Here is a 12,436-nt window from a genome sequence, read left to right as displayed (position 1 = left end):
AGTTACTCATTGTGAGTTGTACTTTGTGAGCCAAAAAAAAAAATTCCATGTACTGTGTAACTGATGGTGGGCCCATGTTATCTTGTCCCAAACATCTAGTTTAAATCCCTGCATAGTTTCCAGTATAGCATCTGTCAAGTGATGCACAGCTATCGGTTAGCATCGTGCCGTCTGCGTGCATGTCCTCTATTCCCCAGAATCTTGGGTTGGCCGATATTTCCCCAATCGACGCGTTGTACGATCCGTCGCCCGCGTAAACGCTGGCAAAGTCGCCAGAGAACGAAGAGATTGAAAATTCCGAATTGGTCGGACCGGATACTAGGGGGTATAGAGCATCTCCTAGATTACATTTTGAGTCAGTGGAAGTATTGACATCAGGACAGAGAGGTAATTGACCCCCAGATTGCAAGTTTCCAGCCCCAGAGACTGGAAAGATCTCTCTACTCATATCACCCCAGGCCGGTTGTGGACTACCTGTTGCGCTCCTGTTCTCCGTATCTTCCAGCAATTTCAACAAGTGTCGACCTATGACCACGTTCGCAGGCTCGCAGCTAACGCGTGCAACGGTGATGTCGACTGACAGAGAAGGAAAGTCGGCAACCTTCAAGCGAACACTTTTTGCCCAGTATTGTGGGTGAGAGTCTTCCGAGTTGGCTAGCAGTACTCTTTTGGCTTTTTGTCGAGGCATCGGTTGCAGCGTCAATCCGAGCGCGCTCGCTGTCCTGTCATCAAGGATCGATTCTTCAGCGTTAGGATCAATTTTTGCAATGACTCCCTGCCAGCCGTCTTCTCCCCACATACATACGCCTTTTATATTTCGTTCGTCTCGGTGAGGTTTGGTTTTCGCAGGCGTGCTCGGCGTAGTCGATCTCGGAGGCAATTTCGAGCTGCGCCGTGTCGGCGAGTGCAGTGCGCGCGACTTTCGATCGCGAGTGAGATGTTTGTTGTCGAGGAGGCGCTTCGTTTCAACACTGATCTCTGAGCATTCTAATTTGCTTCCTTGTTCCACTGTCGCCCTAGCAAGGAAAGGATCTTGTCCTTCAGATCGAAGCGCTTGATAAACACCAAGGCGAGTCATTGGGTTTGACGAAATCTCTTGACATTCGGCTGCTGATTCTGTCGATCGCTCTGCGACGGTGCCGTCGTCTCGCACCTCTTGTTCCGATTTGCTGGTAAAATGCCGCTGCTGAGGGGCGAAGAACGGGCTCTTGTGTTTATCGAACTCGGTCCCTTCGAGACAGTGCCGATTCGGATTTCGCTGGCGCCGGGTCATGAGTATACCACCAATTGTGTGTTGATGCGATTCTCAAGCAGATGGTGGCAAGGCTAGGGCAGTGACTGAAAACACCGTGGGTAAGCACTCATCCAGGGGCAATTGACTGATTGCAAGGCTTGAACTGAAGGTGTTGACTTGACGCTTGAGGAGTCTCGTAGCTACTGCAAAGGTGCATGCTCACAAGAGACTGCGTTGAACTGTATCGAATGGGGGGTTATTCCAGGCAGAATACATTCACATGGATAAAATGGATTTTGAGGGTGTCTAGGTCAACATTACTCATTGCTCATGCGTGCATTTCTTTGGTCACGAGCACTAAAATTACGAGCCAACGAGAGAGAGAGAGTAGTAACATGAGGCCCATCAGGAATGCAGCTACCTAGGTAGGGTGTGCGAATCCGAGAGGAATGGACTTGCCTAACGGGGCGGTGGCTAACGTGTATCATGTATAGCATGCTAACATCAGGTTCCAGTAAATGCAAGAACCTGGAAAGTGACCAATCGACCTTCCCCTTGCATCTCGAGGATGCGGGTTTAATTGGCTAAGGCGATCAAAGGCATAGCCTTACGGGGCGCAGTACAGCATTCGCTCGAGCTCCGACATGAGGCGTAATGCAAATGATATCAGCCAATGACAGTCCATGCCAAGTTGTCCCTGTATGTTGGTGGCCAGATTAACCCCCTACGGTAAGTCGATTCCGGTGAGAAATATGACAACGGGCTGGGCTCGATCAGTCTGTTGGTTGCCAGCTCAGCCTGAAATGGCGTTAGAGCTGCCGAATTCAGCTCAGGTTGCAAAATGAGGTTCCAGTAGCGGCCTGACCCAGCCAGCCAAAGGTAGTTGAAGACAACGCCAAAGAGTCCCAGACAGGGTAAAATAAAGCCATGGGTAACCATTGGCCAATTGCCACCAAGGCCAGACCTGTCAGGATCAATCGTGAAAAAAAACAAGGGCAACCGAGGTCGCCACATGTACTCGAAAGCCATGGGGCCTCACAATATCACAGCGGGGCTCCTATTGGCGTTTGATGGTCTGCAGGGCGTCGAGCAAAGTAGACATTTATAATCCAATCATATTAGAGAGCCCTTGACACCCTCAAGTGCCATGTTTGCACCTTGCATGCCTAGACTCCAGCCATGCTGCATGTACCAACGTGCGCTGCAGCCACGTCCAAAAGCAGCGAATATTGATCAGCGGACAGAAGGCGATAATAGCAACGTCACTGTCGCTCAGCCTGATCGATTCAGCGGGAGTCCTAGCACTCCCCGGTCCTCAAAGAAACGCGGCGCGTTCCATTACATCGATATTAAAAGATGACAGGTTGTGCAACCCCGTAATACTGTGGTAATTGTCAGCAGAGCATCAGCCTCAGACTCCGTGCTATATATTCTTGGATTCGACTTCACCCACTCGGTGGCTGCTGAACCCCGGGCCTCGGGCCGTTCACATGAACGGTTCCTGAATTTCGGATCCCGAAATTGTCCGTTGTGATTTCAAACCCGACACGTTAATAAATTTTGTGATTTAGAATCCCAACACATGTCATTTTGTTGCCCAACACCACATTCTCTTCCAGTCCGCCCGGAGTCAACGTCAGTCCATTCTCGAACTTCTGGTTGAAACGTATGGCGTCCTACAACTCAGGCGCTTCTGGGCTAAAGAGAAATTATCCTTGCCAAGCTCACCGAGGTATACCAACCTGACTGGTAGCCTTGTGATGAGATACTGCAGCACTTTTGGATCCCTCTCGCCCCAAAACAATCCCAATTGCATACTCGACTGAGATGAATTCGGCTGTCGAATTAATGTAATTACAATTCAGCTATAAGATTGCTTTATCGACATGACAACTTAGGGGCCCCTCGAAACTCCGATCCTCACAACCTCACTATTCATGAGCTATCCTCCCCTCATCGAATTATTCATCTGCCGCTCTTCATTAGAGTTTATTCGCCATCCACCCTAGAAGGTGTCACTCAAATCTGCCATGCGACCACACAAACGTATTCCAGTCCGCCTCCTCGATGTTCAGGTCCTCAACAACTCTCCATCACCAGCCTTGGGCCGCGCTCCTAAAAACACCCCCCCGAAAACAGTCACCGTCATGTATCTCTTCAATCGCGCAAAGTACAGCTTCATCGCGAAGTCTGCGGCAAAGCAACTGCTCATAACCAATTACGGTTCGCGTGCTTCAGCGTTCAATATCGACAACGACACCCTGATGATTTTAGAATGGCGCTACCCCGGTCTAAAGCATACGAAGGTGACAGCACATCTGGTTGTGCGCGACTCTCCATTCCAAATCGTTCTACGGAAGCAAGACTGGGAACAGCCAATTCGGTCTTGGTTAATGACATTTTCAGAGCAAGAGTTGCGTGAAAATGGGATCCTACAGTCACACCAAAAGAAAGTGGGCGAGAGCTCTAAGGGTGAGACCACACAACCTGGGGACGCGCCTGAAAGTATTGTGGGAGCGTCAGAGATTGTGTCAGAGCGAGATTCGGATACGGAATCTGTAACATCAAAATCCTCAACCACCCAGCCCAGATCTAGTACAGCAACAACCATTTCTGTATCTGGAGACTGCACGGGCGGGAACGAGAGTGAAAACGAGGACAGGAATTTAAGGCCAGCTGATGACAACGGAGATGAGCAAGGAAATGAGGAGGCTGAGAGCGACACTGTACATGGAGAGAGGGGTTTACACAACGAGGGTGAAGCCAAAGGCAATTGTTGCGATCAACTCGACAGCGAATCTGAATGGCCCGATATTGAGATCGTCTCGACGAAATCCGAGGACAGCGACATTGATGACGAGGAGCAGGCAGACGCGTATTGGACCTGGTCACCAGAACAACACCGATGGTTTCACGAAAACGAGGACAAATCTTTGGCATGGTTTCCTCGACTCGTATGACAATGATCCAAGCATCCTACACTCATTTAACCAGCTAGGTGGAGGCTGAGCAACTACGCGCTTGAAATTGGACGGATGGTAGTTGAGTGGCTTCAAATGATGGTTCAAGTCACCCTGAGCACAGATGTTTTGTATGAATATTGTATTTTTTTTATATTTTTAGAAAGGTGGTACAGTCATTAACTCACGCGCAATTTTCATCACATATTCAGTCCCACTGCATATTCATCGGGCGCTGCTAAATAGTCACAAGCGAACTTATGAGACTACGTACATCCTCAGCACCCAGGAAATACCAAGGGCATTTACTCATTACCCAGGTGTTTGCCACCAGCCTCAACACTATTGAAAAAGCCACTCATCCATCATCAGACTTAAAGAAGTTAGCATGGTGCGGCTGAATTAACAAAAGAACATGGCACCATTTGGGGGCCGTATATCTAGGCCTGACACCATAATCACACGGCTTATTTTAGGATGCAAGGACATTTGGCTGAATTGAAGAAATCACATTGCATAAACGCCGAACACGAAGCCAACTAGGAAACGCCAAGTCGTATTAAGGCCAATGATGCACACACTTCCACAGCTTGTGACCCAACCCTCGCAAATATCTCGGTATCAGGCTGAAATCCCCGCCCACCTCATGTAAGCAGCCTTACTTTCCATTAATCCAATGAAGTGGCCATATCGGCCTCCAGCTCATGCTACTTCAAGCTTCTGCGTTGGGACGCCATCGAGATGACTGCCAAACTCGAGTTGTGGGATACTCCAATTACCAGCAGTAGGACACGTAGGGGCCCGAGTCTTGTCAGGCTTCCATGTCGATAGGCCGAAGAATGTTGGTGCTTGTGGAATCCTTAGCCCTCGACTTGGTTGGCGGGTCTTGTTGCGTTGTCCTTTGCGTGTAGACAGCATGGCTTCGAGGCCATCCACCACTGCATTTGCCTCAGTTTGAGGCCTCAAATCAAATGCAGGGTACATGTGTCAAGACAATTGTCCAAAGGAACATGATCCGAGACGGGCAGGCGGCCAATGCAACCAGCAGAGTTGTACCCAACAACTTTCCACGAATAACGTGGCAAAAATGTCCCCAGCAAGACGCCGAGTCACCACGAGGATTCCATATGCGTCACAGGGTCACAATCCTTCCGTCATAGTAAACTGCGCCGAGCTGCGGCTTCTGTGGGTGCGGACTAGATCATCTGAGAAGACAGGCTGTTGCGTGATGCCCTGGAACCGAGGCATCCGGGTATCGAGACAAATCCCGCCACCGATATGCCGTCAAAGCCGGTGCTGTGCTCGATTCTTACTTTCTCAATCGCGTAGAACGCCTTTGACCAAGTTCTGGTTCCGCATCCTCTGACACGGGCTCAGTCTTCACCTTGTCACCATTCGGTTCCGCCTTTGCCGATGATGTTCGCTTCTTCTTGGCAGGGGGGCCACCCTCTTCCCAAAACTCGGACGTGCTCTTTTTTCGTGACTTCTTGGGTGCTTCTGCGATTTCTTTGCCCTCGGCCGGCTCTTCTTTGATGCCAAGAACTGTCTTACCGGTTTTCTTTTGCACTCCAGGAGCATAGCAACTGGTTCGACCGCCAACTGTAATAAAGGCTAGCTTCTCGCCGTTGGGAAGCCTGGCCGCCGTTCCCTTGGCACCCTTGCCCCATCGGTAGTTGAAGAGCCAATGTTTGGGGAACTGATCAGAGTCTCCTAGTTTGTCGACAGACGTCTGACATACGTAGCGAATGTTTTCGTAGAGATTCGTAATTTGAGCATCGTCGAAATCGTCGCAGTATTGCTCGGGATGCAACTTTGCTTGGTAAAGTGTCTCATCGGCTACCCAATTGCCAATACCACTGATCATCGCCTGGTCAAGCAGCAGAGCCTTGATCGGGACATGTCTCGCCCTCATCTTACCTCGCAAATATTCCTCGGTGAACCTGTCCAGATCCACTACCGGGTCGGGGCCATTCTCCACCAGGGGTGAGTGTTTTCTAATCTCGTCTCCGGGACAATCGACAAGTCGCACCCGTCCAAACCGACGTGAATCAGTAAAAGCGACTTCGACGGCTGGAGTTCCTTCGGTTGCGAACTGGAACTTCCAGAACCTTGGCGGCCACTGCGCGATGTCTTCGTCTTTCATCTTCTTGTAGTAATTGGTGTATGCCGTCTTCTCGTCCTTGATATGGACCCATCCTAATACCATGTGAGAGAGTGCACAAGCCACCTGTCAGGAGCCTTACCAGTCATGCCGAAATGCATTACTAAATGTGGAGGTTTCTCGAGCGTGATCCTGTTCCTATTAATCAAAGGCGCCAAACAAAATCATCTGGCAACTTACCAGAAGTATTTGCCCTGACTTCCTGCCGACACAATCTGAATGGGTTAGGCAATGTCATCGTACCCAAAGCAAACTCTGGGCCATTTACCTTCTTCCCTTTCAACGCGGCCTCCACTTCAGCACCGGTCGTGCCCACTTTTCCAAACACATTCTTGTCGTCAATGGCGGAGGCGGAGGCTATTCGTTTCCCGACCACGTGAAGGCGGAGAAAGTGCACGATACGTGCGACTGCGTCAATCTTAGTGAGAGGCTCTCAGAAATCATAGAGACAGAAACGAACCTTCAGCAATCTCAGGCATTTTCAAGGAGCGTCAAAATTGGATAATCTACCCTGTAGATGTTGAGTCCACTCCTGCTGATTCACGGTTTCGATGGACAGTGACGCGAAAGGGGCTGGGATGGGTCGCGTGGAGACGCGATATCACGTGTCTGGTCACATGCACCAGCCCCCACTTAATTTATCTGCAAGTATTTAGGTGAAAAGTTTCTGCCAGAATCAAAGCTCTTTCCATTCCTCATCACCACATGGAACTCGAGGTAAGTCCTTGATGCGCAGCGCATTACACTGCACAGCACCCCCTCTCCAACATGATGACACACCAAACCACACAAACTAGAGTCTTTGACCTAACGGGAATGAAACGACTGTTTTGCACGTCAGTCTGAACGACTTCTGTCACCACGCTTCACTGTACCACATACCTACATTGGACATGTGCTGACTGTTTCTTCACAGAGCTCTTATCACCAAGCGGTGGATCATTGCGAGCATGCTCAAGGTTCCGCTGGCTTCTGACCAGCCTTGAACAAGGTACGTGTGCTTCGTCGCGCTTTTCCTTGTCCTTTCATGATGATCATTTCTTTTTACAATATACGCTGGAAATTACCGGCTGAGATCTTTTTCGCTGAAGATATAAAATGGCTATTTCTGATGGACTTCCTATCCAATTACTTATGTTGCCCACTTGGACGAACCCTCGCTGACAACATTAAAGGCTTAGACAATGGCAAGGTATGCTGCGCTCCTACGTCCCGACCCAAGCACCCGAATTTTATGATGAAGCGGCACTGGGCTCCGATATCGCATGAGCACGAAAAGCCATTTTGCGGCAGGCCTAGAAAACCTCGCCCACTGACTCGACGCACTCACCGAACAAATGATGGACCGAGGAGAGCCACTGAGGCTGACCCTGCTTCCAGTGCCAGTGACTGTGCCATGTCTTGCGGTCTGCTTCTACAGATCAAATTGTCAGGTTCCATACGCGACAACGTAAGTATTTGCATTTTCTTGTACCATCATGCTTTCCTGATGAAACCAGATGACGAGTCTTATCCGGGTTTCCGATGCAGACACAATATATCTATTCCATTCATGCTTTCCTGAAATTTGCATTGACCCCACAATTCGCGTTGAAAACTCTGCACGAACATGGCTAATTGGGTTTAAAGTAGTTTAAATGTGAGTTGCTCGAGTGCATTCGCCATCTCATCCAAGAGCATCATCTCCCTGATGATCCAAAATGAATACGACAAGCATATGTCTGAGCTCACGCTACGACGACAATTCATTTATAGTCTGATCGAGATGCTCTTTTCACCTTTGAGAGGCAGCCCATCAGTCAGCACGTCGCTGACTTTTCGAAAGGACTTCTCAGGCTGATGAAAATTCGGTTTGGCGTCCATTGCCATCAGGTTAGTGCACCCTTTCTCTTGTTCATCTCACCCTTTTTACATGATGAATTATACATATCACGACGGTCAACTTAGCAAAATGCATTGATGACAACGCCTGTGACAAGGCACCCTTTCTGACAATCCCTCATATTCACTCTTTCTTGATGAATTCTTTTGAGACAAGTTACTGACACTCTGTCTTCAGGTACATGCATCTCTGAAACGAGAAACATCTTGCGGAAACGTTTGATGTTCGGGACACGGCACGACTCATTAATTGGTGATGAGTCCGTCGTCAAGTGATGTCGGACCTTCCATGAGGGCGGACACGTCGTGGACTCGTGTAGTATTGATGGGGACGGGAAGTACGACAAGTGTCATGGGCTTTTACCAAAAACATAGAGCGAATGCATAATTTTGTCCGCAAATAAGATCATCTATTCAAACGTATACATACTGAACACCGGAAGAGTTACTCCAATATCATAAATCCCTGTGTGAAGTGCGACCTGCATCTCTCTGCCGTGAAATGAGTGATGGCGAGAGATGCTACTGTGATCGCACATCACAACTGGTTAATCGTGTGCTCCCGAGACAATGGTGGCCAAAGCCATCCGGCCCTTCTGCGAGAGGTTGGTCGTGGTTGACCTTTGTTCCTTGTGGTGTGCCTGGGCGACAATCCACCACACTTGTTTCCCCCAAGAGTTCAAACTTGTTAAAAACAAAAACATTTCCCACTTCAACAGCCATCATGAGGCGAATCCATCAAAGCTGATTCGGTTGCTGAACTGCTGTGCTAGGTCATTCCATTCCTGCTAGTGTTACCACCCGTTCGCTCCTACATCAGTCTGGGGATAGTCCGCAGACTGGGCCGATAGTCGCCAGACCGGGCCAGCGAGCCCAGCCCGAACATGTCTGGCAAGCACCGCGGGACCGTGTCCTGGTACGGGAGCCGGTAGTAGTCGCCATCCGGGCTGCCGAGCTGGTAGTTCGGCGCCGTTGACGAACGAACCATGTCCCAGCTCGGGGCGTCGGGGCAGGTCACGGGAGGCAGGTACTTGCGCTCAACGCCTTGTACGTCGAGAATGCTACAGGGCTTGTCAGAGGACCATGTTCACTGGTTGGATGGGAGAGAGGGAGGTTTGACGAACGGAGGCATCAGGTCCTCGGCCATGCCGTTGTCGCGGAGCACGACTTGCAACTCGTCGTCCCAGATGTTGGTGGGCGCCGGTCCCACGGCATCCAAGCCCCGGGCGCGTGGGGAAGTCTTCTCTCGCAGGGGCAGCTCCTGGGTGGGATTGCCTTCGAAGAACGGCATGAAGCGATGCTGCTGCGCCGACGGGTCGGGCAGCGGCCGTTGCTCTGGGGTGTGCTGGCTGCTCCGCCGAGTCGAGGCGATGGACTCGGGCGACGACGCCCCGACGGTGGCGCCCTCCGAGATGGACTCCGTGGGGGAGGAGGCGTACACGTACTCGACGGGAGTTCGCGGCGGCGAGGGGAGCAGCGGCCGGTTGGCCTGGGACTGGCGGCGGCGGAGCATGCGCTTCTTGCAGTTGTACTTGCCGACTCGCCACTGGTCGAAGTGCTGGCGATAGGAACGGACCCTGGCATTGTTGGTTAGCCGCTTGCCTATGTTCGTCCATTCTGTCTCGAAACTTGGAATAGGGATGAGAAGGACGGGGACTTACGAGGCCTCAAACTTGTACTGGGACTTCATGATGGCGCGGACTTCCTGCAGGGTCTTCCCTTCATTGATGTACAGGCGCACAATGGTGTGGCGGTGATCATTCCACGGCTTAGCCATCATAACTTGTCGGTGGCAGAGAATGATCACAGGGGATGTGCTTTGACAAAAGCGTTGTCGTGTCGTCTTGATCTGCTGCGTCGTAGTGTTGTCTATCCGGGAACAACGGTAGCAACAGTGACAACCAGCACGGTGTTCACGGCGGGCATTGGACTTTAACCAGAATGATGTACTGTCAGTTCTTTTGTGTCTTGGTTTGTATGCTTTTTCTGCTCCTATTGTCCTCTTCTTTGGGATCGATTCTTTTCTTTTGGAGGTCTCAGGTTGTTGGTTGTCGGTTGTTAGTTTGGCAAAAGAAAGGGGTGGCTTTTTGGGACCGAGTTGCGGAGGTGGAAGTTCTGTTGTACCTTCAACACCAACGGAGCAGCAAGGGGGAAGAGAAGAGAAAAATAAAGGAATCAGCGAGAGGGGGAACCGGGCGCAGACAATGTGGGCGGGGGAAGAAAAGTTCGGCTGCGGTGCTGGAGGCTCAGAGCGCAGCCTTATTTAATACTTTCTGGCATTGTCGACTGAGCAAGAGCCTTATTCGGCGGCATGGGGTCCCTCCACCCCTCACAGAGGCATGGCGGAGGGACGGGACATGGACAAGGGCATCGCTGTACTCGACGAGGCAGCGGCGGCTTGCAGCAAGGCAGATCAGAGGGCAAGCAGCCCACCTCTAGACTCCTGGAGCCCGCTTGGCGGTTGAATGACCTAGGCAAAGAGGCGCCACACGGGCTAGGATGGTGGTCGTTGTAGTGGTTGTTATTTGGTTGACTCAGTCCGAGGGCACAATTGTATGGGTCAATGGGAGAGAGCAACGACGCAGTGGTGGTGGTAGTGCGTGCTGCGTGGTGCGTTGGAAAGGCAGACAAGACAGCCAGCCGCCAGCATGAGGCATGACGACGGGCTGCGATGCCCTCGACTCGGCTGCTCTCTCTGCAAGGAGGACGCATCCGCCGATCCGCGGGATGCTCGTTGGCCCGATCCTTCGCTGGCGGCGTCTCTTGAACGAGGCGACTTGTGCAAACGCCAGAGCCCGATGCAGCGTATCGAGATTATGGACGACCGGTCCGTCCGTTGTGGGTGGTTGAAGCGGCGAGAGGATGAGACATAGGTTGCATAGGCGTCTTTCAAGCCGCTGTTCCCACGCAGCAAAGAGCACATTCAGCCTCATGTTTCCTCAATGCGCTGGCTGTTGCCCCCTTTGGCCGCCCCTCTTGCTCCGGTGCATCCTCCGGCGGTGCATCTTCCGAAACAAAAACACAATTCAAGCCCTCATCCGAAACCTAGCAGCCCGCCCCGGCGCAACTGTGCAGCTGCGGCTTGCCAAGCAGCGCTCATCGCCATTAGGTGGCAGAGTCTTGACCGCGCCGCGTGATACACTTTTGGTAAAAAAAATTTTTCCTTTCCTTTTCTTTTTGGCTTGATGGCATTGTGTCGGCAGGCACGGGAGGGGACTGGCATGCGCCGTAAAGGGCGGCAGTATCGTGGCAGCATCTTGGGTGGGCGTAAATGGATGTGAATGGCTGCGAATGGCTGCAGCGGTGACACAGAAACTGGACACGCGTGTGCACCGCTCGCCTTATTTTCACGCTGTTCAGGCTTCATGCCGCCCGTCTACTACGCAGCTTCGACGAGATGAGCGGATGGACCAATGACAGAGGAGACCGAGTGATTTTCGTACAGGTCAGCTTCCAGCTTCCAGAGCCTCGGGGAAGACAACCTTGCTGTGTCTCTGTTGGCCCCCAAGTTTCGGGCGCCTGCGCGTCTTTGGAGTTTCGATCGTCCTTTTGGTTCACCTGGTTCGTCCGGTTCGTCTCGTTCGTCTCGTCTTCCAATTGTCTCATTGTACGCGCGGATCGTTTCGTCGGGTTCCATGTCCCGGTTCCCCGGCCGGTAGCGGCTTATTGGGAAACCACCGTACCGGCACCGATGTGCCCGCGATTGGGCTTTGCCAAGAGCACAGCCAACGAGGCAACTCGACTTAGGCTGAGGGCGGTAACTCGATCTAGGCTGGGAATGGACAACCCGGTGAAGGACAAAGAAAGCATGCGAGCATATGCGCCGGTCAGGTAGTTGTCAGTCAGGTAGTCGCCGGTCAGGTTGTCGCCGGTCCAGTTGCGCCAGAACTGGCTACTCTACTCTTCCCCCCGCCAAACGTGGCTGGCTAACTGCCAACAACCAAGACATGATGACAATCGGTTTGTTTCCTCGTCGAGTTGGTCGAGTTGGTCGAGGCCATGTTGCTTCGCCGAGAGTCCGAGTCAGAGCCTGACCTCCGTGACCCCCGTGACCGCCATATGTGCTTTGGTTGCCTTTCACCAACAACCATCTGTCCCACACAGCCGAGATGAGCCTCCAACTATTGCGTGCCGCAGTCAAGCCTCTCCTCTCCTCTCCCCTCTTTCTCCCCATGTCCCCAAAATACCCAAAATACCCTC

The 12,436-nt window shown here is 51.7% G+C and overlaps 6 protein-coding genes across 6 annotated transcripts; 3 read left to right on the top strand and 3 right to left on the bottom strand.

Annotated features, from left to right (window-relative positions):
- Positions 1–302: 302 nt before the first annotated feature.
- Positions 303–1,651, bottom strand: BGZ61DRAFT_446273 (uncharacterized protein). Its single transcript, XM_046245194.1, has 2 exons — positions 459–1,651; positions 303–405 (listed from the first exon to the last, which is right to left on the bottom strand). The coding sequence occupies exons 1-2, from the start codon at positions 1,271–1,273 to the stop codon at positions 375–377; spliced, it is 846 nt and encodes a 281-aa protein (XP_046107401.1). The 5' UTR covers positions 1,274–1,651; the 3' UTR covers positions 303–374.
- Positions 1,652–3,283: 1,632 nt separating this feature from the next.
- On the top strand, positions 3,284–4,345 carry BGZ61DRAFT_446271 (uncharacterized protein). Its single transcript, XM_046245193.1, has one exon. The coding sequence runs from the start codon at positions 3,382–3,384 to the stop codon at positions 4,192–4,194; it is 813 nt and encodes a 270-aa protein (XP_046107400.1). The 5' UTR covers positions 3,284–3,381; the 3' UTR covers positions 4,195–4,345.
- A 995-nt stretch (positions 4,346–5,340) lies between these two features.
- Positions 5,341–6,885, bottom strand: BGZ61DRAFT_180239 (Formamidopyrimidine-DNA glycosylase N-terminal domain-containing protein). The gene is made up of 5 exons (XM_046237678.1): positions 6,816–6,885; positions 6,624–6,763; positions 6,536–6,570; positions 6,438–6,487; positions 5,341–6,390 (listed from the first exon to the last, which is right to left on the bottom strand). The coding sequence occupies exons 1-5, from the start codon at positions 6,832–6,834 to the stop codon at positions 5,504–5,506; spliced, it is 1,131 nt and encodes a 376-aa protein (XP_046107399.1). The 5' UTR covers positions 6,835–6,885; the 3' UTR covers positions 5,341–5,503.
- A 382-nt stretch (positions 6,886–7,267) lies between these two features.
- BGZ61DRAFT_180220 (uncharacterized protein) lies at positions 7,268–8,328 on the top strand. Its single transcript, XM_046237677.1, has one exon. The coding sequence runs from the start codon at positions 7,383–7,385 to the stop codon at positions 7,917–7,919; it is 537 nt and encodes a 178-aa protein (XP_046107398.1). The 5' UTR covers positions 7,268–7,382; the 3' UTR covers positions 7,920–8,328.
- Positions 8,329–9,153: 825 nt separating this feature from the next.
- BGZ61DRAFT_180144 (Clr5 domain-containing protein) lies at positions 9,154–10,255 on the bottom strand. The gene is made up of 2 exons (XM_046237676.1): positions 9,898–10,255; positions 9,154–9,813 (listed from the first exon to the last, which is right to left on the bottom strand). The coding sequence occupies exons 1-2, from the start codon at positions 10,014–10,016 to the stop codon at positions 9,324–9,326; spliced, it is 609 nt and encodes a 202-aa protein (XP_046107397.1). The 5' UTR covers positions 10,017–10,255; the 3' UTR covers positions 9,154–9,323.
- On the top strand, positions 9,992–10,723 carry BGZ61DRAFT_179863 (uncharacterized protein). The gene has a single exon (XM_046237675.1). The coding sequence runs from the start codon at positions 10,178–10,180 to the stop codon at positions 10,673–10,675; it is 498 nt and encodes a 165-aa protein (XP_046107396.1). The 5' UTR covers positions 9,992–10,177; the 3' UTR covers positions 10,676–10,723.
- The last annotated feature ends 1,713 nt before the right edge of the window (positions 10,724–12,436 follow it).

Source organism: Ilyonectria robusta (assembly GCF_021365365.1).
Source record: "Ilyonectria robusta strain PMI_751 chromosome Unknown BGZ61scaffold_5, whole genome shotgun sequence".
NCBI classification, from domain to species: Eukaryota; Fungi; Ascomycota; class Sordariomycetes; order Hypocreales; family Nectriaceae; genus Ilyonectria; species Ilyonectria robusta.
Note: the sequence above shows the minus strand (reverse complement) of the source record. Positions and strands in the feature narration are given on the sequence as shown.